The following is a 26,333-nucleotide window of genomic DNA, read 5'->3' on the forward strand; positions in this document are numbered from 1 at the left end:
CAAGATCATGTGCTAACCATACTTTGAAGAAATGATTGTGGATGACATAATGCGATGGAAAAGAAAAGAAAGCCTACACAGTTCAAGATCTGTATTTAATTGCGAATTCTCAAACACGTTCGACTGGCTAAAACACAAGGCAGCCGTTGTTTACTGCTTTCCTTGTCGATTCAAATCGATTCGAATCGTTTGGCTCGAATCAATCAAATTGTTTACACGCCCATAAATAATTATTCTTTTGTTTGTTTGTTGTTGCTCCACGGCCGCCCTGTTGGTCAGGTTCTAAATTCATTTTCGCCAGCAATTGATTTTTTTTAGCCACTGGCTGGCATCGTTTTTTGTGGACTCTGATCCCAGATTATCAGGGATGGAGGAGCAGCTTTATCAGTGGCTCACGCCATTCACATGTTGCGACACTATTTTTAGACAATGTTTTGCGAAAAAATCATTCACAAAACAAATGACAATCAGCACAAATTAGCAGGTTGATAGCCCCCAGAGGAATTTTATGTCTCTGGGCAACACAAACTAAAGTAAAATCGGAAACGGGAGAAATGGTTGCCAAGTCAGGATATTTCAATTTCGTTGGAGTGGTTTCCATAGAAATACCACTTCGTTTTCGGGGGCTTTCCACTTCAATTAAATTCCCATTGTGCAGAATAAATTGTGTCAAGCCTTTGTTTTGTAAAGTGTTTCATTGTTTGGGGGAATTCTTTCATGAATCTGTAGTTCCCAATAATTCTTACCAGTTGATGAGTTCATCTTTGCGAATTTGTGACGTTTGGCGGTCAGGCCATGCTCACTATTATCAGTATTTAAATCTGTTAGAATTACGAGGAAAGTTTTCAAACATTTTGATGACTGTCATTTCCTGTCGGTTTTTATTGTTCCATATTGTTAATAAAAGCTTATTCTATGCAAATGTTGGTTTCGTACCGCAAGATATATTCCACACGCAATTAACAACGAAATCTATAAAATGTATTTTTACCACGTTTTGAGATCAAAAGGTTTTCGAGAATCGTTTACTGTATGATATGTAGGTTATTTTGTACTTTCCCAACAATTGGCCACTGTACTGTTGGTATCTTTATAATTATATTTCAGCAGGAAAACCTCAAAGTGGTATATACATGGAATGTATGGAAACATGGAATGAATACAGCTGGTTAAACACTTGGCTTACACGTTTTTTGAGTTTTTTAAGAAAGTCGAATTTCCCGACTTTCAGATACCCGTTACCGTTTTTCTAGGATATCGATAGATATTGTTCAAAAGTGTGGGCGCAGCAGTTTTGAACAGTTTTTGGGACAGACGGACATTGCCAGATCGACTAGCCTATTGATCCTGATCAAGAATATTGAAACGCTTTCTTCCTTCTTTTGCATACTTATCAACGAATCTAGTATACCCTTTTTATCTACAAGTTAACGGGTATAAATACAATGGGAAACGCGTGAAGCTTATAAAACATTCTGCAATGATATCGATGTACGGTTAACACACACTTCACTTTTGAGTACCGATAAATTGAAGGACACTTCAGAAAGTCAAAAATCGAGTTCGAAACTTTGAAAATGAAGAAAAGCAAGTTCGTTGCTCTCACAAAGAATTAAATTCTGTAGACGTTTTGATTACCAGATCGATTTGTTTGAAATTCCCAAGGCAATACTTGGAAGTACTACAGGTAGGTGAGCGGGTGATTGATCTTGAGAAAACCTTATAAACTAGCCACTCAGTAATAGAGTAGCTCACAGCTGGACTTATCTAATTATACCCGTTAGTCGAAGAGTAAGAGGGTATGCTAGATTCATTGAAAAGTATGTAACTGGTAGAAAGAAGGGCTTTCGACCCTATATACGGTACATGGCGGGAATTTGTTTTTAATTTTATAATACTTTTCCCCACTTTCTACCGGTGTTTCAGAAAATGTTAAAATTTTTCGGATTTGATTGTCAGGGAACTCGACTATAGCATTCTCTCTTGTCTCAAACTTATTTTTAAACTTATTTCCCAGCTGAGCAATTAAATTGCTTGAGCGGCGCCAAGCTGGCGTCTGTGTTTCCCTCTATCGGCACACATATAGAAATATAGAAAATATAATACGAGTATGCCCAGATCGGCGACTACCAGTGCAAACACCCCCACATGGAGAACATGTTAATGAGGAACGCTTTTTTCGGCGCTTCGCTGGTTTTGTTGGCCGAGCTTAATACTGTGACGTCAGGAAAGTCATTGAGCTATAATTTAATAGCCAGCGACTGCTATGTCTGGCCAAAAAGAGCAAAAAAGTGGTAACGAAAGCAAAAAAAAAAAATTAAGTAAGAAAAAACCATGGCAAACATTCTGTGGAGTGCGAGTATGATTGAAATCCAAACACTAGGAAGAGAAGTCGACGGAGCTACCTGAGCGCAATATTAAGTTACACTTATGTATGACGAACGATGCCGCTGTCGATTCCGATTCCGAATCCGATGCCGAATCTGAATTCGAATCCGATCTTAGCGCTGAGCTGAGCTGAGCCAGTCCAGTCAGCTACGATAAAGTCGCGAGATTAAAAAAGTCAAGTGACAAAACAACCAAGTGCGTCAATCGCTGAGGCAAAATGCGAAACAACACACTCCCGGTGACGGAGTACAAAAGTCCGTCTGCATTGGTGGCATCTTGGCTTTACTTCTTTTTTGTTCCGCCCTGAGCCGGGTTGGGTGCATCAGCCATCGGGATGGGTTCTTTGTCCAGACTGGTGCGTGCAGATGGCCCATCCGCATCGTTGGATCTCGGATCGTGACAAAGAAAATTCACGCAAATATTGCGTTTGACGTCAGGCCTACGATCATGATCAGGGTCTGGAACCGGGGCTGGGCTTTCCAGATGGACTGCCTTTAAGTTGGGAACTCTGAGATTATTCACTCAAGTGGGAAGTGCCATTTGAATGCGAGGCACTTAATTGAAGTGCAGCCCCGGCAATTCAATGCAGTGGTAGCGATAGGTTGGGATTCCAAAGGGGTGTAGGGTAACCTTGGTGTGCCCAGCATTATGATCCTCTACTTTGGATCAATTAGTTATGCTTCATTTATGATAGAGCCAAGTTAAGCTGAAAGTTACGTTTGATACTATTAACTGGATTTTCACGATTTATTTGGTCTAAGCCATAGGATTATAACTTAACCAAAACCTTTGATGGTTTGTCTACTATTTTATTAATAATATATTATTCATTTTGTTGTTCTCATTCTTGTTGTCCAGCGTTGTTCATTACGGACTTTCCTGCTTTTTATCGATCACTATAATTGTAAAGTGCGGCCAGCCAGTTGCTCGACTTAGTTTTAATCACTTTGACTGCCCCGGAATAGCAATTGTAGCCAGAATGGTTTTTGTTGGGAAATGGCTCGTGGCCGTTTGATCACGTGCCCGGGAAACTATTGTTACTCATACGCCACGTTGCCGCCTGCAGACGAAAAGTTCAATGCATTTCGCGGCAGTTTCCCAAGCAATTAGCATATGATGGCTTTGCATTACAATGACGAGGCCTGCGACAACTGACGACTGCTGTCCGTCCACTGACGCAGTTGCCATTTGAGCCGCAGGAGGAGGAGAAGAAATGCAACTCGAACTCGGGGTTTGTATGTCACTCAGACCCAGACTGACGTACGCATCTCGCTGGGATTGGCGACTGGTATGGGGCATTGGATCTGTACCGAAAATCGGATCGGATCCACGATAAATATGCGCATATGGCATGGCGTTGGCCATGAACTCAATGGTTCTGCACAAAATTGGCGCAGATTTCGACGATAGTTTGCATAATCCCCGATCCCGAGGCATTGCGCAGTTGGTCGGATTTGCATTGTAGATGGGTCCGGGAATTTCGCCAAGTTCAACAACAGCTCAGATAAAAGAAGTTGAGACGGTTCAATGTCTGACCTTAGATGGCGCCATCTGTCTGTTCCTTGGGGTCCACGATCACTCTTTTGCGCATCGCAAAAGCACAAATCTGATGTTGTTTTTCTGGTCTAGGATCCTACGATCTCCGTCAGCTCTAATGTATTCGCTTTCGGTTGTTTTCCCTTTCTATTCCATGTGAAATTCTTGGTAAACAATAGTTGTGTTCGCACCACTTCGGCGAGCCCTCTGGAATAGAAATGTGTTGGAATGACGATCGAGGCACTTGAAATTCCTTGTTTACTATATAGTAAACTATGAATTAATCTCAAAATAGGCTTGGCAAAATCATCATGACATTTACATTCAAGCGATTTCGATGTGATTTCAATGTGACGAAGGTAGGGGTAGGTTTGGGATTCTACCAATAATTTAGTAATTTGTTTACTGATGGTTAAAGGTTGACAACATTTAGTTGAAATAAACAGCTATTGGTTTCAAAGATCGTTTCAATAGGGTAATACAAATTCCGCTTGATCGCTTATTATGAAATTACTCAATTACTTAACATTATAACAAATAAATTCAATTAAAATGAATTACTATTAACAGCTTTATAGGCATTAATATATTCTAAAATGAATTTCGTGCAGAATTCTCGAGTAATTAAAATGTAGCCAGTATGTATGTATTCACAAAAAGAGTTTTTATCGCATTATTATTAAAATAATAAATGTGGCTTTGTGATCTTGTTATAATTGCGCTGTGATTATTGCTTTATATACATATTCGTAAACTAAGATATAATCCCTCCTACTTTTCAACATCGCTCATCCAGAGATATCCAGACACGACTAATTCGATCAACTCCGCCTGGTGTAGCCCCACCCTCTCTGGGCTCTCTCCACCGCTCGCGATCAGTGCTCCCCAGAGAGGAAGCCCCACGTAACTCTCCGGCACTCCAATTCCCAGAGAGCACTTCGTGAAACTGCCGAGAGCCGAACGGGCGGCGACGATTGCCGAGCCGTTGATCACAAAACTGGCTGCTATATGGCGAAACCAGTTAGTCGCCATCCAGAGCCGCCAGACCACGTAACGCCACGATTCTCGCCGGATACACCGATTCAATTCGATTCGCCGCGATCGTCAGTGCTATATATACCGTTCCCAACGGAGCCGAGCGATAAAGATAAATGTGCAAAAACAAAGCGCACTTAGATAAAGATAGCGAAGTTCCCATGTGGAAGGCACAAGTGAAGGGAAACGAGAACGCAGTTTTGAATAGGAAATACGAAGTACTCACATAGAGAACCCGAGACTTATAGTCAGAATGCAAATGTGGCGAGCATAAAGTCGCAAAGCGTGAAGATCTACGATATATATGAGTATAGTCGATTCCAAGTGCCAGCCAAGTGAAACCCAGTGTGCAGCCGAACCCAAGCCGAATGACTATGACTTCTACGGTGCTCCAACGGCCCATTCAAGCCAAGCCAGAGAAGAAGGCCTCCTCCAAGTCGACCAGCTCCTCGAGAAGCCGCTCCACGATGGCCTGGTCCAATGAGAAGCTGCGCTTCTCCTGCATAGACAACATCGGACTCAAGCAGCTATGGAAGCTGATTGCCCTGGACACGAGTGCGCCATCCAAGCAGCGCAGTGCCATGATGTTGGAAGTGGAGCAACAGCAGCAGCAGCAGCAGCAATCGAACAACAATAACGAGGTAAGTGGCCGAAAGAAAAGAAAGCTTGTAAGCGATTGTGACGTCAATGAGGATTGGGGCAACGAATCCACATCCGCGTAGAAAGCCAACTTGCAGAGAAAGTGACCAAAAAAATACAAGTAAGACAGTCGAAAAAAGCATACGGGGTGCTGGTAAACTCCGACTCCGGGTCGTGAATGACGTCTGTTTGTTGTGGAAACATTGTTGAAACATCTGTGGGTCTCACCCAGTCACCACCCCAAATATGCGAATGGCAAACAGAGTGCGGGGGGAGCTCGGAGAAGGGGCGGCCTGGAATTCCAATAATCCACGTAACGCCAATTTGCATACTACTACGAGTCTGCGCTAATTAAAGCCGCCGCAAATGAGACCCGTGAGCGTAACTCAGCCGGACATGGCCAGTTATGATCACACATCGCCAGCAGATTGAGATGTGGACACTTGGCTTGTTTGCCAGTGGGGACAATCGAATCGATTCATTTCGATTCCGTTTCATTAAAGACAATTGATTCGTTGACAAAGACGAGAGAGATTCATCTCCCTTTTTAGACAGTCAAGTCCTTATTTCACTCAGTGATTGAATCGCTCTGGGGTTTATTGACTTCGTTTCTCTCAGTGTGATCACTTGGAGCACTCTTGATCGCTTCAAGTGTCAAGTGCAGCGGCCCACACACTTAACGACCTCAGCTATTATTTTATTAATAGCTATTATTATTATTTTGGCTATTGAGGTGCTTTAAGATCAAGGCTTGCGAGCAGAGCGAAGGTTATTAGAAGCACGGAGATCGGGTTTGGGGCTACTAATCTAGTTTCTAAATGTAAGTCCACGGTTATTCCCCCTAATCAATCCGTTGTCATCTTAATTATGTAGCCAATTTCGTTGATGCGAATTCCCGCTGAATGTCGAACTTTCGCAGAGTGATTCACGTGGATTTTCGTGTAAGCCGCGATGAGTGCAGTAAAGGGAACAAGACGTTATTCATATTGACGCACTTCGGATCCGGTTCTCCTCCGGCTAACGGTTACTCATGACCAATGTGCCAGCCACTAGAACTGCGACTTAGAATGGTGCTTAGTGGTGCTAAAAGAGTCGGATAGTTTCTGGCCCTGGGACACGGATCTCTAACCCTCTGCTGGCTGATGGGCTGGGTATTGCGATATTGATATTTTTTTTTTTTAAGCCAACTGGTTTGAACCCCCTTCGGGCCCCATCTGCCACCCTTCCCTTGAGCAGGGGAGCCCCTGGTCTCCCCTTTCGTTGGATTGACGTCAATGCAAATGATCTCCCCGACGGACCGAGACTATCGATATATCAAAGAAACCCCCCAGACGGTCTGGGCCAATTTCTTCTCCTCGCCTCGGTATTGTATTATAATGTCAGGGTTGTGTTCTAGAAAACCTGCGAAGGCTGCTGCATCTGAGTCACGCCCACCGCTTTGGGCATCCTGAAAAACCGGCTTCATGTTGCATGTTGCAGGTTCAGGGTCAAAAGCAACCAGCCCTCATCGGGGTTAGGATGGACCCGAAACTAAGGTGAACCAAGAATCCTACATTTAGACAGTTAAAAAAAAAATAAAAAAAATTAATTCGGCAGGTTGATTAACAGCTCAGCCAAAGCGCCTTGACGTCACGCGCATAAATTTATTTGAGCAAAGGTTTAAGCTTTTTTTTTATTTTTTTTTTTCTATTTGCCTCTTTGGTGTGCTTTAATTTTTTCGTTGATATTTTGTTTCTGTCGGTTAACACGTTCGTCCGGCGGCTATAGAAAATGTTAAGTAGTCATAAATAAACACTACTAAACTGTGGGCTTAGTTAAACGCAGGAATATCGCAACAAAATGAAAATAAAAAAAAAACAATCTAAAAATAACGATGTGGCTGAAATCGCGGCCAAAACGCACTCAGAACCCGAACTCGATCTCGAATTTGAACTCAAATGAATGCGAATCGAATCGCTCAAGCGAAAAGTGCTGTAATTTTTTGTTGTTACCTGATGTCTGAGTTAAAGTTAATTATTGTTTTGTTCACATTGCGGTTTTAACTTTTCATCTGTCAGAAGTGATTTCCTTTGGCGAGATTTCTCTGAAATACATCACACACGAGCGAACATCATCCAAGTGATGAGATAATTAAACAATTAAACAATAACATATAAAAGTAATAGGGGTGGCGCGATTCTCCCACAGTATGACGTACTTAATCCTAATCCAAATGAATGCCCATGTGCTAATTTCAACCAGGTGGGGTGGCGTACGTGCAAAAATGTGCGAATATGGACTATTTAATGTGCTCGCTGCCAATCTGTAGTATAGTAAATGCAGTTGTAAAACAAGTAGTCAATGAATACAAGCCGCTGACGTCGATTATTCCGATCGAAGCTATAATTAAATCCCCGTTAACTCCGAAGCGTAACATGTAACTCTCGATAAAGGTCAGTGCTGACGACACGATCCAACGAACCTCGAATATTGATTATTGGAATCTGATAGGCGGTGCGCGCTCCACCTCAAACGAATGTGACATCTTATTAGCGCCTAATTAATACATATAATGGGGGGTCTTTTTGGTTAACCATCCATATGGAAATGCGAGCCGAGAGGCCAGTGGAATTCGATCAAAACAAGTTTTAGGAATTACAATTTTAGGCGCCGTTAGCCAAATTTCACATTCAAAGCGATTCTGAAGTCAGAATCATCGTGTTGGTCGCCCATTCATTATCTCTAACCCATATCTATGGGGATTTCGCAGTTAAGCCAGTGTATTTGCACCCTCAAATCAAACATTTGCCAACCGCTAACTGCCGCAAAATGATAAGCCCCAGATCATACCATACCCCACTGATAAGGAGCGATGACCCTGGCAACGGGTGTTCACTGTGCTGCAATCCACCAACATCCAACCCTTTTCCATCCCTCCAGCCAAGTGAAATGGAACGCGTGACGAATTTGTGCCACATATGCAAATTTGCCGTCTTACGTAAAGATCGCTCGCCATCGGAGCAATGCTATTAGCCCAAGATTACGGCCGTTGGTAGGGAATTTCTTAAGAATACGCAGTGTTATCTGGCCAGTTAAGATACGATAATAGTGGGGAGATAGCGCAAGAAAACAAGAGCAGAAGCAGATAGGCGGCCATATAAGATGGGGGGGGCCCAAACAAGTTCCGCGGCATTTACCTTAATTAGTCAATTAATCAACAGCAACGGAGTGAGGAGGATCGTTTCGGTTTGTATCGGATTGGTTTTGATCAGTTCGTCGTATTGGTTCGGAGCGCCTTCTACGCTGAGAGGTCGTTATTTGTTATGGCCAATGCTTATTTATGGCTCAATTCGCATAGGCAGCGCAAACAAAAACAAACGCCAACTTTGCATACTAAGTGCCTCATTAGGGACACGGCAGTGCCGGGGATCTCGGTCGTAAACCACACACGACGACCCATCAAGTGGCTCCGCATTTTTATATAAACACAAACAAAACGGGCCGCCTAGAATTTTTCGCCATTTACCCATGCATTCGGCTTGAATAATTAATTAACGCCTTCGTGAGTCACAAAATGCAATGCACTGCTAAATATTTTGTATCACCTTCTTGCACTAACTAACTAATTTATGCATTTCCTTTGTTACAGCGGATACCCAACGAGAACTGCGACTATTTGAGTCTACAGAGAGCGGGCCAGGCGCCGAAGAATCACATCCAGTCGCAGGATCCGGCTCAGATGTCACTGCTCAAGTTCTTGGCCATTGTAAGTACCCCATGTTGTTAGCACACTCGTCTCGTGCCAATTGGCCAGAAACTTTCCACCGGAGCGCTTCCTGGTCAGGAGCCTCGGACAATGTGCGATCGGTTGGCCTGGCGAGCTGCCTGCATAAATTTCACGTTTACGAGGCTGTGAGTTGGGCGTGGCTGCCCGCCGGCTGGCAAATAAAATTCGTTTGATTATTTATAATCGCTGCCGGCGGACCGTAATGTTTCCCTCTGGCGAAAAAGATCGAGGCAAACCCGTTCGCAGCCGCGATAACTGCAATTTATCAATGAATGTGTATTTCATGTTCTCCTTTACTAAGTTCATTTTTCCCTTTGTTTCCAGAATGCCCTAGAGCTGAGTGCCCCAGCAACGCCACATCTCCTCCAGCATCAGCAGGCCCACAAGCAGCCGAAGCCACAGGGCTGGATGCAGCTTTCCGGTCACCCAGAGAGGTAAGAATCTTACAAATAAATTATATTTTTTAGAAAACAATTTAATAAACATTTTATTAGTCAAATTCCTAACTGCTACTATTATTCTTATTTTGCAGCATTGTTCCCACATCGACTGGAATAGTGCGCAAACGGATCTCAGGACTGGAGGATAGCGAAGTACATGCCTACCGACTGATCTGCAAGGAACCGCAGACCGCTCAGATAGTGCCCGCCTACTTTGGAATACAGGAGATGCAATCACAGCACTTTATTGAGCTGCAGGATCTGCTGGCTGGCTTTCGGGATCCGTGTGTGATGGACATCAAGATGGGTAGCCGCACCTTCCTCGAATCGGAGGTCAGCAATGCCACGCTCAGACCGGATCTCTACCAGAAGATGATCGCCGTGGATGCGGGAGCTCCCACGCCTGCGGAGCACGAGGCACGAGCGATCACCAAGCTGCGGTACATGACTTTCCGGGAGTCCCTGTCCTCCTCACACTCCAAGGGTTTTCGGATCGAAGCACTGCGTCTGCGCGGACGACCGCCTGTCAAGGATTTGAAGACCTGCCGAAGCAGTGAGCAGATTGCCCAGACGATCGAACAGTTTCTGGCTGCTCGGCGATCCGTGCAAAAGGAGCTGCTGAAGCGACTGAAGCACATGCGCCTGGTCATCGAGCAGTCGTCCTTCTTCGCTCGCCACGAGATCATTGGCTCCAGCATCTTTATCGTCTACGATGACGATCGCGTTGGCGTTTGGCTAATTGACTTCGCCAAGTGCCGGGAGCTGCCACCTCAGGTGACGGTTGACCATCGAAGTGCTTGGGCGCCTGGAAACCGAGAGGAGGGTCTGCTCCGCGGAATGGATGAGCTCATCCGCTCCTTCGAGGAGGTCTATGCCCGCTGTGGCTCCCATCGCAGCTGCCTTAAAATTTAATGGATGTACACGGATCGATTGCACCGGCAGCTGGATCTGCACCAAAAGACTGATCACCCAAGCTCCATTTGTACAGATAGAAAGTTAGATAAGAGAAGAGGATTCACCGCATCGCCCGGGCTGAGCTCCACCCTATATTAACCCCTTGTTCCATATTGGAAATATCGGGATTCAGCTCGGTTAGAAAGTTTAAGAGTAGCTGAAAAAAAAAAATTACGATTAGTATTGATCACCAAGCAGCATTTGTTTGATTGAAACAGGTTTAAACTAAGTATTTGTGCAAAGCAATCCAAATCTGAACACAAAAAATAAAATATCTTAAGAAAGTGAAACTTTGAGTTTGAATTCTTATAAGTGGGAAATCGGGAGTAAATCTGTGAATTCATTTTGGGCTCTTTATATTGGTAAATAGACACGTTTACGCTATCCATGAGTTCATTGCAAACAGGGCAATTACTGTCTGCAGCATTTAAAGATTGGACTGGAATAGTAAAATTAGAAAGTTTAAATAGAAGCGAAAATCTGTTCTACGTAACAATTAGGACTGCCTGTCTAAATTCAAAATATGTATCAATAATATCTCATCACGATGAGAAACTTTCTTACCTTTTCCAAAAACTCCAATTGTGTGTAGATGGCCAAGAGACGTGGTCGACCGACCGCCGGCACCAAGAAGCCAACGCTTCAACCGACCCAGAGAAGGTGAGGAGGTGAAAAAGATTATTGATCATGTAGGCACCAAGGAGGGCGAAATGATCAAGATCAGATGGAAAACTATGGATCAAAGGATCATTCCTGAGAACCAAGCAAGAATCTGGCTTGCAATGCACTAATCAAAAAGTAACCCAGCACAACGTTCATGTCAAGAACCTGCGCGAATTGACTAAGAACGCCGAGATCAGGAACACCGACACATTGATCACCAATAATGGGAAAAATATCGTTGAAGAGGATTCAGATGAGGACGATCCAATGTGGACACTGGGGTGAGGGCTCGTCAAACGGTAGAAAAGAGCGATGACCTGCCCTCCACATCTAATGCTTGACTCACGCTGGTCCATACAAAACTATCAGGGAGAGGCTGAAAAGCAGGGATAGCACATTTACGCGGAAGGGTGGACAATAAATAAGTCAACTTACTTTGGCATAGGTATGCGTAGCACCTTTCCTTCAAAAGTAGCAAGTTGGTCATTTGTACGAAGCAGGGGAACGTCTTCGAAGCGCCGTTGCACATATGCCGTTGTTTGCGCCTTTTAAAGTTGGTCTTGGGTCCGAAGTTCTGGAGAAGATCGCACTGGATACAGTAGCGTGGTCTTTGCATCCTGAAAGTTTTGTTCGCAGCTCAAGGACGAATTGTATTCATCCTAAAATTGCGCAAAAACACGTTGGCAACAGTTCATTCGTAATAAAATACAAATCATACCATCAATGTTTTGTAAATGCTGACCAGAATTTCGAAGAATGAACTGAGGGTTCAATATCTAATTGTGTGCTTTGATTTTTCGAATTTATGTCTCACCTGGGGTTGTGCTGACTTGTCATCCTCTATTTCTGCATCGTCATCGGACTCCGAATTTATTTCAGCTGCATTCTTGCCATTTTTGAGTCCGAGTCGTGCTCATCTTTGCGCTTTGGCACTAGCGTTCACTTCGGAGAACCAGCATTAATACCTGAATCCACTACAAGTTCCACTGACGTTCCTGGTCTCTGCGGTCTTCCTCGATTCGTGCAGCTCCTTGACATCAACCTTCTGCTATGTTACTTTTTTATTAAGCGTCGCAAGTCAGATTCTGGCTTGAATCCCAGAAACCATCATTTCGTCCATACTTTCCGTCTGATTTTGAACATTCCGCCCTCCTTGGTGGCTATATGATCAATAAGTTTTTCCACTTCCCCTTGTTTTTTCTGGTTCGGTTGACGAGCCGACTTTCTTGGTAAGGTCGGTCGACCACATATCTTGGCCACCTTTACATTTAGAGCGGCCTTCGATTTAGCTGCAACCTGCTGCAAAGTAGCGAAAATGAAAAAGTTGGAGTTTATTGAGTCCCTCCCGTGGAGCCCAGTGGCAGCCAGGCCATCTTCAGCACATGGTCTTAAACTCCCGGTAGTAAATAAACGCGGAATAGTGGGAAATAATTCAACTTACTTTGGATTAGTTGTGCACAACACCTTTCCCGCAAGCTCAAAGGATTCGGAGTCCGATGACAATGCAGAAAAACAGGATGACAAGTCAGATCAACCAGAGGTCAGATATAAATGCGAAAAATCCAAACATACCAGACGGAATTAGATACTAACTCCGAAATTCTGGTCAGTATTTACCAAACATATGATTGGTATTTTATTACGATACCAAAGCCGGTATAGTATAAACATCCGGTCACACTGGCAGTCTGTTTGTTATTAACGTGTTTTTGCGCAACTTCAGGATGAATACAATTCGTCCTTGCGGTTGTAAGGGCGTGCGCACCTGCTTGAGCTGCGAACAGAACTTTCAGATAGCGAAGACCTCGCTAAAGGAGCAATTCCAGCAACTGGAAGCTTGGTCCTACTGTATCCAGTGCGATCTTCTGCAGCCCGGTTGGGATACCAATCAAGTCCAAAAGGATCATGAAAATCACAAAAAAGATGAGGGCCTCCCACTGCCGGGCATCCTGGTGCAGGAGGAATTTCTTAGCGTGGATGAGGGCGCCCAACTTATAGCCGACTTGGATGACCTGCCATGGGACATCTCGCAGAGCGGCAGGCGAAAACAGAACTTCGGACCCAAGACCAACTTTAAAAAGCGGAAACTGCGGTTGGGTTCCTTTGCAGGATTTCCTAGGACTACGGAATATGTGCAACGGCGCTTCGAAGACGTTCCCCTTCTTCGTGGCTTCCAGACCATTGAACAGTGCTCCCTGGAGTACGAGCCCAGCAAAGGAGCCAGCATAGATCCGCACGTGGACGATTGCTGGATCTGGGGCGAGCGTGTGGTCACTGTAAACTGCCTCGGCGACTCAGTGCTCACTCTGACGCCGTACGAAGTCCAACAACAGGGCAAGTACAACTTGGACCTGGTGGCCAGCTACGAAGATGAACTATTGGCGCCTCTGCTGACAGATGACCAACTTGCAACTTTTGAGGGAAAGGTGCTGCGCATACCTATGCCAAAGTAAGTTGACCTGTTTATTGCCCACTCTTCTGCGTAAATTTACTATCCTTGCTTTGCAGCCTCTCCCTGATAGTTTTGTATGGACCAGCGAGGTACCAGTTTGAGCATTCTGTACTACGCGAGGATGTCCAAGAGCGCCGCGTTTGTGTAGCCTACCGGGAGTTTACGCCCATGTACATTAATGGAGCAGACATCCAGAAGGGAGATCCTGTCCGAGAGAAGTCTCAGATATTCTGGCAAATAAACTAGCAAACAAGATCAATGTAACTATGTAATATAATCTTTATTAGGAGCGCGGATTATCACGATCCTGACTGGCTGGCCTGTAATCCAGCAGCGCCACCTGTGCGGGCAGCTGAACTCCATGAATTTTCTTTAAGTGAGCCCTTAGATTGCTGCTGGTACTAAAGTGGTTGGAGCAGACGACGCACTGGTGATGCGGATGCTTCTGCCGAATATGCTCATTGAGATCGCGAACCTTGGCGAAGGCGGTGGTGCAGTACTTGCAGACGTGCGAATTGCGCACATGAGTTTTCAGATAATGAGGCGAGGCGTAAGCCAGTGGACAGTACTGGCACTTGTAGATGGCCTGGCTGCCACTGGGCTCCACGTCTAGCAGGCGATTGGCCTCGTTGTACTCGTCCAGGTTGTAGTGTTTCAGTTCGACGGCAGCATAGTCCACGGTGCGGATTTCGTATGCTGGGGATTCCAGTTGCTCCAGTTGAGAGTCGGATAGATCCAGTCGTGGTTGGGCTGTGGTGGCAGGTAAAAACTCGGAGACAATCAGCGAGTCTTGGTTGGCCAGCCTTTGAGAGGGTTTCGGACCGCTATCCGTCCTTCTCCTCGATTGTCTTGTTTCCGTTGAACGATCGGGTTCTAGAACCACATAATCCAGTGGTACAAATTCCTCCAGCATCTCGAGTTCTTCATCAGCCTGGTTTTCGGGCTCTTCCTCCGCTGCGTCCATCTTAACGTGGCACATTTCTACCTCCGCCTCGTTGTAGAGCTGCAGTAGCTGCTGATTGGCGAACGTTAGCTTCCTGAAGAAGGCGTACTGCTGCAGGCAATCCTCCAAGCAATCATAACAGATCATGGGCAGCTCCTCAGTAAGATTAAGTGCTATGTTCTGTTGAATATTAAACGTTTTTAATTATGTTTGAGCCATTTCGAAAGTCTTACCCAGCCAAACATGGCTTCTATTAGCTGGAGGACTGTCTGATCCGAACTGGCGCTGCTCCTGTGCTCCCGTATATCCACGGAAGCGCTGTCCACGAAGCAAATGCGGCACAGTTTGCGCAGGTCCATGGGATTTATTATTTAATTAATGTGAATAAATTGTAATGTAAATATAAATACATTCAATGAAATACAAACATGTAAACAACAGTGTGACTAAATACTGTTAGGTTCACGTTCTTTAGAAGTTGTTGCGATGAATATAATTTAGTATGTTTCAGTATTAGTATTAGTATTTAGTATTGTGGCAGTCCATTTACGGTCGTACTGCATTTTAAAATCGATGACAAGCTGTTACTTTTCAAATATTCAAAAAGAATACTGTTCTTAAACATATATCTCCCCAAAGTTTGTAATTAAAAAAACCACTGGTCTTTTCAATTATCTTTTCAAAATAAATATTTATTCAGTTTTTTGTGTTTTTGTTGCAATCATGTCTCTCGATTTTTAATATTAATTTGTTTATTATTTAAATCAATTAATTCCTTGGTTTTTCACTTAAAATTAGTTATTATCGTCAATGTGACGAAAGTTATTTGTCTGCCAATAATTCTTATCGACAACAGACTTTTTGCTAATTTTTTTGGTTTTTGACTTAGCCATTTCCTTTTTTACATGCATAATATTCGGGAAGATTTTATGGTTTTCTTTTTCGCGATTGGCAATCGACAGAAATTCAGTAACGGTTTAATAATTATGCAATTAGCTATTTAAATTGATGTGGTAGTTAGACTTGGGACACAGGCGGAGTCTTGGATTTGGATTCGGGTTGGCTGGCAGATTTCTGTTCGGGTCAGTTTAGTGCTAAACATTCGCGGTTTATAGACTAAGTTTTTGTTGTCGTTTAGTTAAATGCTAATTTTAAATATATTTGCCTTGTTTAAAAAAGTGTTTCTCGAATCGGGTTTTAATGCGCTATTTATTGTTGAACTCTGTTTAATTGCCCTGGGGGGTTTGAGAACATGCGGAGTGCAATTGAAACGAAACTCGAACTCTTCGGTTTGCTGATTTCTTTATTTTTTATTTTTTGTTTGTAATACGAACAATTCGAATGCTTTCATTTTCCATGTCTGACTGTGTGTGTTTTGGGCGTGTACCAACCGTTTTGTAATTAGCTTTTTGCATTTAGTTAATACTTGCAAAGTAGGTAAGTCGTAAGTGAGTAGTAGAGTTTTCAAATGAAAAAGCACTTGGCTTCGCTACAACTTTGTTTTGTGGTAATTTCATTTTCATTATCAATTTTAAATTCGTTTATCGTTTTAGTTTTCGCCTTCCCTCTTGCAACTGCACTATCGCATTAACTTTATCTCTGGTAATCGCTGAGGTCGAAGGTCGACCTCTCCTAATGTAGGACGCTTAGTTTATGGCTCCTTTTGCAAGTCACCGCATTTTATAATTGCCTAGTTAACGCTAAATTATTTTTACTTGTATTATACATAATCTCGTACATGTAGAGTTCAATCTTTTAAAGAGTGTAGAAAATGGTTTGCTTCTTAAAACAGCTTCTTTTTATCAAAAAGACATCCATACACATATACGTAGTTCTAATTATGCGCCTAGCTGCTCAAAGATTAGTACTAAATTAATTATAAAAAAATTAAATTTAAAATGCACACACCCTCCGCAACTCTCTCTATCTCTCCACATCTTATTCTTATTCCGATTCTGATTGTGAAACTTCAACTCAAGATCTCAATTTCAACTGGAATTCGCACCTCGAAAAACAACAACCTCATGGGGACAGAGCAGTTTTCGGTAGGATTACCCATCGCTCTGGGCGCAAGTAAAAGTCGTCTCATATCAAATCTAAATTTAAATGTACCTAAATGCAAATAAACCATACAAAGTGAGTGTATACACATTAAACGCTTAGATCTGATCTGCAGTTCCTTCAGTTGATTTCAGCACTCGATTGGATTCCTTCTGACAATCTGACATTCTGAAATTTTGACATCGGGCATAGTGGCTATGTATAGGGCCGATCTGGTTTATCCGTTAAGTAAACTTTACGTCTGGCTATCAAAAGTGGTTGCTCGTCACACAATTCTGTTAGAAATTCTCTTTGGCAGGACGAAAATAAGAAAAGGGGTTCGTTTTTTTTTTTGACGACGTGAGTGGGGAGTGCGATTAACTCGGCAGTGTTTCTATGCTTCATCGTCCTTCGATCATTATCGTTCTCATTCGACAAGGAGGTAGGTTTTTCATTGATTTTGGTTTTTGTGTAGAAAACATTCACGTTTCAAGGTTTCTTAGGTGGGTTCCGGAAAGAGTGTTTGAGTTCGTCTTTTTGGGGGCTATACCGTAAATATCACTGTTTTGCTTTGTTTTTTTTGTTTTGGGGGGAGAGCAGAGTAAAGTAGACAAAATTCGAAGCTCGTTTCTAGGAATACACAGGGGTATACGTGAGTACATAGATATAGACAAAGAGAACTCATCCGAAAACTATGCGAAATTTCCAACAAAATTGTGATTTTATCTTGTGATTTCGAGTGGCATTTTGTTAGGATCGGTTGGTTGGTTTTTATGGGTTCTGCTTAGTGGGTTTCTGTTCTTGCGCTGCTTAGCTTCTTTTGCTTAGTGTCTTTAGTTTTGCTCGATTCCGTATTGTTTTATTAAAAATATATCCATATATATATATTTATATATATGTGTATGTATATATGCGGTGATATATGTGTCATAAAATATATATACACCTGTTGTTCTTGTATTGCTAGTTCGGTTTTGGGATCTCTGGTTTTCAATTTCCGTTTATTTTTACTTTGACTAATTAATTGGTGACTATAACTCGGTTTCATTAGCCCTTAATGCTTACTCAATTCGCTACAATATTTCAACAATAAATTTTCTAAAAACATGATGTTCAACGAACATGCTTTCCCTTCCCCGTGTTCGTGAATGCGTCTTTTAAAAATTAATTCAATTCACTATGAGTATATGTATGTATATATAGACCTTTGTTTATATTCATTATTATGTGTCAGTTTGTTACCATTTACAATCAGCTATCTTGCAAATATCTCTCCAAAAGCGTTCCAAAAGATGTAAAAGTAAAACCGAAGTGAGTTTGTAATCAAATGGGATTTCGCAAGGGTTTCTTCACTGGGATCATATTTTGTTTGCAAACTGGAATGAAGGAAATCAAACAAAATAGTGTTGGTCCACGTGATCCCGAAATGAAAACCGAAAGCGAAAATATTAGAGCTCAAAAATGCAGACAACAAAGGGTCATCAGACCGTAACTTTTACCCCTCAATCCCTCAACTGTCCTTATGTGCCTATCCTGTTTTCGTCCTTTCCTGCGAATAAATGGTTTCATTTCCTTGTTTTTGCATTTGTCAATTAAGTGCTTCAGTGTCGGTGTGTCTCATCTGTACGTGAGTGTGTTGCCATTTTAAATACATATCTAATGTCTCATAGGAACAATATCTTATACATATATCATATATCTTAGGTGTAGCTGTGTCTGTGTGTTTGTGTGTCGTCTGCTCACCTTACATAAATTATAACAACTGAGCATATTAATTAACTTATAACTCTGTTATTGTACATACAATTACCTAGATGTATGTGAGTGTGTCTGTGTCATGTAACTTTTGAGTGTCCTGTCCTGCGATGTTTCCTTGTTGTTCTTTTCGTCCTGCTGCTCCTTTTTTTACGCTATCCCTAACCGAATTGTTCTTTGCTTAACTCTTATAATTTTGTGTGTGTGTGTGTAGCTTACTTAACACTTTTTCGGTTCTTGTACGGCAGTAATTTTTGCTTTTTTGTTTGGTTTGTCCATAAAATATTTTTTAGTACATGATTTTGTTTGGTTTCTTTTTTGTTTTTTTTTTTTCTTGCAACATTTTCGTTTTGCTCTTTACTTAAAAATGTAATTAACAATTTTTTGGTTTTATTTTTTTTTTTGTAGTTTTCTTTGTTGTTTGTTTTTGTTTGCTTTGTTTTGAAGCAGCTTTGCTAGTTTTTGGTTTTTGAAAAAGAACTTAACTAGGCATCTACCGTCTGCCGCTGCTTCCGACGTATCCGTAGCTTAATGGAGTAATTCGAGCGTCCTTATTGCACGATTATGTGCGGAGCGGAGAGCAGCACCGTAACCGTTGCAATAATCGTGAAGAGCGTGAAAACAATTAAACAAAATCTGTGGAGTAGAAGAGCAAGCAAAGCGCTGGGTTAGCAAACAAATCAGCAGGGCTGCCAAACAAAATGGCGGCCGGCAGTCGGCCATCTTTCAATATTTGCGCCACGTGCACGGGTGAGTGTGTGTGTGTGTGTGTGTATGCTTTTGTATGCGTGCGTGCGTGAGGCACTGCGTCTGTGTGCGTTTATCCCGCCGGAAGTCGTGTGGCCTTATTGTTTGACGTGCACGCCTGTCAAATGCTACCGGTTTTGGTTCAATAAATTCACACCCATTCGCGAGTACATATCTTAAAGTCCATTACTGTGTGGGTGAGTGCGGATGGATAGTGGTATAGTGGTTGGAAATGTTACAAAGCAGTGCTCTATCAGATATTATTTCTAAAAGTAACTTCTTTCTGATAGATTAAATGTTTGTTTTAACAAACCGAGGGCATTTTTACATTCTTACCTATCCACAACCATTGCCGCGAACTTCCAATCGCCGATCAATTCCGCTTCGTCGTCAGCTTTGCGCATCCGCGCCGTAATAAATTGCAATTCTTTGAGAATTAGATGAAGATCTTTGTGATTGCAGCCGATGGCCGTGTGGTGCTCCTCCACCGTTGTGGGCCGACCGAAGCTGCTGTAGATTTCAATTTTCACATTTTAATAAGGAACATTTGGATATTACGATTAGAACTTACGCCGACGAGCCAATGGCGGTCTGGGAGCCAGATATTGTGTGCCGGAAGTCGTCGTCGATGTCGAGGACATTGGCCAGCAGGGATTTGGAGGAGCGCTCCTTTAGCTCCAGCTCCTTCATGCGATTGCTTAATAGTATTGTTTTGCGTGTGATCTTGCGGCCGGGTCGACCCATTCGCAAGATCCAGGGCAGCCATTGTAGGAAAACGGACTTGATCTGGTTATGGAGGAAGTTCGGCAATCAAACGGGGGAACAGTGAGTGGCATAAGTGATGGGGGACTCACCCACGGTGGCATCTCGTGAATGTCCGCTGTGCGATGGTGGTAGTTGAGCACCACTACTGTCAGCACCACCGACGATGCGACCATGAACATGATGCAATTGAAGTAGGTGCCTAAGGATTCAGGTGCGGAATATTTGGTTTGCGGATGGCAGTTTGTGGGGTGAACAGAGAGCAGAGAAAATGCCTATATTAGAGTGGTGCTGGGGTCTCTCAAAATCATCAAAACACTAAGAACAGAAGCTCGAAATAATAATTTACAAAAATAGTACAACATTACTTTAGTTTAGCTTCATTTCATGAAAGACTTTGGTTAGATTTACGATTAGAGAGAGTAGCGTAATCAAAATTACTGTGTTGTTACAATGCTGTGACTACGTTACGTTACGCACGTTACTTTACGTTGCGGATGCTACTAAGTAATGCCTAGTGAAAGCCACTACGTTTGGATTATTACTAAATACTTTTAGGTTTCATTCTCTGCATGCACTTTAGTGTGAATTGTTTTGATTAAGAGTCATGCGCTAGTATGGCTTTAGGAATTGAAGACAAACTCGAAACAGAGGACAGTAAAATCCCTAAATATTGGTTATTTGAAATATTTAATCTTTTTTATTGATAATACTCAATCTAGATTATTCCAATATGTTATTTTTGAGACTTTACTGTCCTTGCTCCTTCTACTCTAAGAAAAGCAAGCAATTTGTTTGTGGACGGAGGTCATTGGTTTTCTGTGTCGGGTTATGTTAATTTAAAATTGTTCTAGAGAATACTGGGAATCGATATTTTAATTGCTTCGGCGAACGGATTATGTGTTTGCAATTGATTTAGCGCTTCTGCAGTTTACTGTATGCTCTCTGAATAGGTAATTATGATTGAGTAATCGGTTTCATTAGTTCATTGCTTTTAGTGGGCTTTTGATACTTGGGTTTGAGGAACAACGCCTAATTGCGGTTACCTTAAGCGAAGAATTAAATATGTACATAGTGATTCCGATTTGCGGACGGGTGGACTAGCGAAGCTATAGCACCCTCATTCGCAAAGTCGGATTAAGAATCGGGATAGAATCGAGTGTGGTTATCGTGTTAGTTGGAGTCTCTCGCAGAGTCAAAGAGGTTCAGCCAAAAGTCTAAAGAAGCGGAGGTTGTTCAGTTGGGTTCGGGTTAGTTATCGGGTTTGGGGTTTTGGGTTCGAAAAATACTCTTGGTGGTTCATCATCTGGATCTCGTGTTTATCCAGTTGGAGTTGGATCATGCTCTTCATCGCTTAACATTCGTTTACCTACTTTAGTCGGTCTAGTTGGGTTTTTACAAGATTCACTTTTGATTTTTAGCGCAAACTTTCGTTATGTCTAATAAGTACATTGTACAATCGTTTTTGGTTTTCATATTCATTTGTTTTTGATTTATCAGCTAAAAGAGAGAAGAGTTTTGGTAGTTTTTTTTTTTTTTAAAGCTCTAGAATTTTAATTTAGTTTGATTGGATGTTGATAGATTTTTTTTTGTTTTGTTTCGAAATGATAAACTCAAAGTTACAAACGAGTCAATTGAAAGTTCGAATACCTAAGAGCGGTACAGCCTCGCTGGTTTTCGTTATGACATTGCCGACCAGCAGGGAGAAAACTGTTTGCGACAGTAGTATAGTGACACCTGCAAAATATTTGGTCAAATTTGGTCAGTTTCCGTGTGCAAGTGGATCGAGTGCTGGAAGTCTCGTGGATCGCGGTGGTTCTTCAGTCCCGCAGTTTGGTCCCAGTGTCATTGGTTTCTAATTGGGTTTTGGGGAGAACAGGATTGGGATACAGAGGCGAGTCCTTGATCAAATCGATCACAGAGGGTTAATATTAAATGATATTTTTTGGCTGAACCTTCTCGCAGAGAACACAACACACAAGTTAGCACACAAGAATAAGAGTGCCTGGTCTTCAAGCATATAAATATTTGATTAATTCGTTGTTTGTTGGTGGGGATGGTGGGTGCATTCCAAGTGGACAGTGGTTATCTGTTATCTGTAAGCAAACGAATCCGCGACCCATTTCAACAAACGAACACAATAAGCGGATATCAGCGAAATGATATTTTTGCAATACCAGATGTGCAATCGAGCGATCAGTATATGAGTATATGTACATTGTAAGGCATTATTCAATTTAATATTTAAAAGATTTCGTTCGCAGTTTGAGTTCTCAAAAGGTTCTCAAGCAAAAAATATCATTCCGAGAAATGGGTCAAACAGTTTATCGAAGGTGAGGTCACATAAGGTGGATATACGTATGTGATCGGGGGTCTTGCGTGGGATTGGGTGGCACAGACAATAGCTAAGATAGTTGAAGTAGCGTGTGTGGGTGGCTTCTTGTGGGTGGTTCGTGGGTGGTTGGGTGGTTGGTGGTTGGGTGGTTGGGTGGTCGTGGTCATGACTGAGAGTTTCCTGTGTGACGGGTGAGCGAGCGATAACGATAACGAGAACGAGCTTCAAGATGGTGACAGTAATCATGGACAAACTGAGGGTGAAATATATATCTTCTTATTGTGACTGTGATGGTGGAGCAATGCAAAACTCGATTATCTATTCATGAGCGAGTGAGTTGGGTGGCGGTGATGGTGAGAGTGATAGAACCAAATCAAACACAAATCAAAGCTGTTAGCAAAAAAGTCAAATCATACAATACAAGACATAAAACTTCTTTCTTTCTTTTTTTGTAATAGATTTATTTCTATTTATTTCTTGTGTCTTCAACGACGACATCATTTAGCATAGTATTTCATTTCTTTTCACAAGTATTATCCCAAACTCACTTGCATTGAAATCTGTCTCATAAGTATCTTTTGTAATTACATATGGGTTGAAATTGAGGGAGTGACGGTTTGAACGAAGCGAAATGAGTACAAGCAAGGTGTACTGCAATACATAACAGTTATATTATATAGTTCGGATATATATTGAATACATAATCGTTTATTTAGTTTTGCACGAGTAGAATATTTGTAGAAGGAACTTGCCAAAACGACGCATCGATGAAATAGATTATTATTTAATTGGAATTTTTGAGTATATGCAAATTGGATTGGAAAAAAAGGATAGTTAGTGTATCTATTACATCATCAACGCATTGTCGCTGTAGTTCAGGGAATTGAGTATATATATTGAAGGGAATTTGATCGATCATTTGTGCGGCATCGTCGATTTTCTATAAGTCGAACTTCAACGAGGCTTTGAGGAAGAAGTTGAAGAGAAAGTGGAAACGGAAGTGAAGGAAGCATAGATCGGAAGTACATATAGATAACGATAGCATTTAAAAGACTGCCCTAACCTGTGTTCATTGCTGGCTAGCTGGGGACTTGTTGTTAATCTAAGCTGACTTGAATAAGAAGCAAACCAAAAAGATTGTCGATTGTTCAAATGAATATAGTAGGATATAGGCAGAGTGATAGAGAGAGACAGAGAGAGACGTAGAGGCAACAGAAGATAGTATGATCAACTAAGAAACTGCTTCGATATATATTGTATTTGATATTATAACTTCAAGTTCAGAACGATTCAGAAGATATGGTGGGACAGAGAGAACGAGTTGGAATTAGAATTAGAAGTGATTTGGTTTAGTTTGGTTTGGTTTAGTTAAGTTAAGTTAGTAAGTACTTAGCAAAGTTGCTGTAATTAGTAAACATAGTACGACGTACACAAATAACATTTAACAACTTTGTCACTTTAGAGTTGGATACTGTTTGACTTGGTTGGTTGGTTAGACTAATACTTTATTTAAGTTTAAATTCTTTTTGGCTTTGGTTTGTTTGGGAATTATATATGCGAACAATTTAGCAATGTGTGTGAGTAATATAATCGTAATAGATATGTATATATATAGGTAACAACAATAACAATAATATTCATGAATATATATATGTAGTTACATATATATGTATATATACGGCTATATATACACATATATTTAGGCGTGTACGTGTAAATCATATTAAGTACTTTGTTAATTATTCTTTGGTTTTGTTTTGACAAATTTGAATATATATTTGCATTTGGTAAGTATGTTTTAAATGCAATCGCTACCTAACAAGGGGATTGCATCAGATACTTGGGGCAATGTCTCAGCTACAAGGTTGAGAAACACTGTGAGCGATAGAAGAATTGTAACTCCTGAAACAAAAGAATTTCGTTTTTGTTTTGAAAAATACAATAACAACCACACAAAAACAAATGACACAATCAAAATGGAAATCAAAAAGCGTACGTTTATGTATGTTCCAGTGTATCTGTATCTGTGTTTCGTGTATTCGTAGGCATATCGAGGACTTTGGTTGGACTTAGTTACACATGTATGTATGTAGGCTCAGTAGTGGGGCAGTATAGGTTCCGTGTCTTTGTATCTGTTCGAGGTTTGGGTTCTTTTCGCAGCGCCTTTCGGGCCGAACAAATTGGAGATTGACTTTCTGGATCTTTGGCTATTTAGAATTAGCATTTATAGGTTTCATTGATCTTGATCTCTGAATGGAGTGTGCTTGAGTGTGGATATGAGTATATGCCTGAGTATGCTGCGAACTCAAAATTGGAAACGGGGTCCAACAGAAACCGGGACCTGGAGGGGAAGTGGGTACATAAATGTATATATATAATAATCTGGGGGAGCTCTTTCAAAGTTGACCACAATGAGATGGTGTTTGGCTTGAATCTCTGAAGTAATTCCCTCTTTTACGTCAGATACAACTGACAGAATGGGCACACAATGTGCACAACATCTCAAAGTATTAATTTTGCAAAAAAAAAGAAAGTAAACTCAACTTTTCAAGAGCTTAGTGGTTTTTAGGGGGCGGGGATGGTACCATCCTTCCAACTTTGACCCATTAGTACAGCAAAGGAGGGACTGCAAAAACTTTGAAAGTAGCGCAAGTTTTTCTTGGCCTGCGAATATTTGTAAATTGAACTCCAAGTCGACTCAAGGTGGCAAGATGGCAAGATGGCACCCCCCTTTACACTTGAGCTACGTGTTGCCAATTTGCCACGCCCACATGCGCGCCCCATTTAATTTGCTACGTGCCGCGGCGAAAGAGACGGCACGAGTGTGGAAGCGAGAGCGAAGACCATTATAAAGGGGCAAAACTCGCACATTGCATGCAAATCATTTTCCCAATGCCCCTCGGCTTCTGCTCCTCCTTGGAGGTTGGGAAGGTGGTTTCGGATTCGGATTCGGTTTCGGAACGGTTTAATATATTGATACATGACATAATATGAACGCATGATGGGCTCGACATCATGAACGATACGATATTATGTGGAGTTGCAACTCTACCATCTGATCAAATGGATCTGCATAAATGCAAGTTCAAATGTTGCTTCGATTTTGGTTTCGTTTAGGGTTTATCGTTTATCTGGAGATTTGTTTAGCGCTACGGTTCTATGTGGTTCAAGGGTTCGGTTTAGATGCCAGGAGTTTACGGGTTGCAAATGACTGGTGTTTGCTTTTTTAATATAGATATAGATACATTTCCGGGTTGTTGAGCAAGAAGACTAGATTAGTTTGGTGTTGTTAGTGGCTGGGTGGTTGGGTGGTTGGCTGGTAGTTAGTTGGTTGTTGGTGTGAGAATTCGATTCGTTTCTTGCGAATAAGTGGGTGCAAGCTCAAATAGTTCTTGCCGGAACAAGATGGAGAGATATAGTAGCTATTTGGGTATTGGCAAACTGATATATATATATATACTGAAGGAGCAAGAGCGAAATAGGGTTAAGACAGAGTGTTGAGAAGGTGTTAAGCATCGTATTGCTTTCGGTTTCTAGCCTCATTTTGGTTTTTTTTTTTGGAGTTGCATGCTGCTGCGTTCGACAAAAGTTCTGGCTGTTCTTTTAGTGGTTGTTGGTGGTTCGGTGGTGTTTTGTATTTTTGTGGTTCGGTGTACTTACGTCTGTTCATCGTGTTGTCTATTTACAGTGTTCGGTTTTTGTGGGTGAGATCGGTGTCGAAATATATATTTATATATTTATAGGTATATAGTCATATGGTTAACATAGATGCTTAGTTTCGAGGGCAGCCCTGCACTGCCCCTAAGGCGCATTTGTACAGCTCTAGGGTTACAAACTGATTGGTAAAGCTATACCTACCGCTATGCATCTACAGTTAC

At 41.9% G+C, this 26,333-nt stretch overlaps 5 protein-coding genes and 1 long non-coding RNA gene across 11 annotated transcripts in view; 2 read left to right on the forward strand and 4 right to left on the reverse strand.

Annotated features, from left to right (window-relative positions):
• Positions 1-2,964: 2,964 nt before the first annotated feature.
• LOC116800390 lies at positions 2,965-4,976 on the reverse strand. Its single transcript, XM_032715037.1, has 2 exons — positions 4,700-4,976; positions 2,965-4,131 (listed from the first exon to the last, which is right to left on the reverse strand). Exons 1-2 carry the CDS (start codon positions 4,954-4,956, stop codon positions 4,014-4,016), a joined length of 375 nt encoding a protein of 124 aa, XP_032570928.1. The 5' UTR covers positions 4,957-4,976; the 3' UTR covers positions 2,965-4,013.
• Positions 4,977-5,327: 351 nt separating this feature from the next.
• On the forward strand, positions 5,328-10,785 carry LOC6611857 (inositol-trisphosphate 3-kinase homolog). Its single transcript, XM_002036343.2, has 4 exons — positions 5,328-5,600; positions 9,227-9,343; positions 9,689-9,798; positions 9,897-10,785. Exons 1-4 carry the CDS (start codon positions 5,328-5,330, stop codon positions 10,714-10,716), a joined length of 1,320 nt encoding a protein of 439 aa, XP_002036379.1. The 3' UTR covers positions 10,717-10,785.
• Positions 10,786-10,789: 4 nt separating this feature from the next.
• LOC116800391 lies at positions 10,790-12,966 on the reverse strand. 2 transcript variants are annotated; one of them, XR_004361332.1, is made up of 5 exons: positions 12,863-12,966; positions 12,236-12,720; positions 11,857-12,080; positions 11,323-11,797; positions 10,790-10,915 (listed from the first exon to the last, which is right to left on the reverse strand). It is a non-coding gene; the product is annotated as an uncharacterized LOC116800391 (long non-coding RNA). The 2 variants fall into 2 exon arrangements; XR_004361333.1 differs by having other exon boundaries at positions 12,236-12,717; positions 12,863-12,957.
• A 120-nt stretch (positions 12,967-13,086) lies between these two features.
• Positions 13,087-14,138, forward strand: LOC6611858 (alpha-ketoglutarate-dependent dioxygenase alkB homolog 4). The gene is made up of 2 exons (XM_032715029.1): positions 13,087-13,870; positions 13,930-14,138. Exons 1-2 carry the CDS (start codon positions 13,146-13,148, stop codon positions 14,117-14,119), a joined length of 915 nt encoding a protein of 304 aa, XP_032570920.1. The 5' UTR covers positions 13,087-13,145; the 3' UTR covers positions 14,120-14,138.
• Positions 14,135-15,270, reverse strand: LOC6611859 (serendipity locus protein delta). The gene is made up of 2 exons (XM_002036345.2): positions 15,050-15,270; positions 14,135-14,996 (listed from the first exon to the last, which is right to left on the reverse strand). Exons 1-2 carry the CDS (start codon positions 15,173-15,175, stop codon positions 14,157-14,159), a joined length of 966 nt encoding a protein of 321 aa, XP_002036381.1. The 5' UTR covers positions 15,176-15,270; the 3' UTR covers positions 14,135-14,156.
• A 679-nt stretch (positions 15,271-15,949) lies between these two features.
• The window catches only part of LOC6611860 (acetylcholine receptor subunit alpha-type acr-16), a 90,958-nt gene continuing 80,574 nt past the window's right edge, over positions 15,950-26,333 (reverse strand). For 3 of the 5 annotated variants that reach the window (XM_032715807.1, XM_032715802.1, XM_032715809.1), the window contains 5 exons: positions 24,271-24,357; positions 20,213-20,322; positions 19,930-20,144; positions 19,695-19,868; positions 15,950-19,247 (listed from right to left, as the gene is read on the reverse strand). In XM_032715807.1, coding sequence (XP_032571698.1) covers positions 19,163-19,247; positions 19,695-19,868; positions 19,930-20,144; positions 20,213-20,322; positions 24,271-24,357 — 671 coding nt within the window. In that variant the 3' untranslated portion in view covers positions 15,950-19,162. The remainder of the gene's footprint in view (positions 19,248-19,694; positions 19,869-19,929; positions 20,145-20,212; positions 20,323-24,270; positions 24,358-26,333) is intronic. The other 2 variants (XM_032715798.1, XM_032715805.1) reach the window with 1 other exon arrangement.

This window comes from Drosophila sechellia, chromosome 2L, assembly GCF_004382195.2.
Source record: "Drosophila sechellia strain sech25 chromosome 2L, ASM438219v1, whole genome shotgun sequence".
Classification (NCBI taxonomy): domain Eukaryota; kingdom Metazoa; phylum Arthropoda; class Insecta; order Diptera; family Drosophilidae; genus Drosophila; species Drosophila sechellia.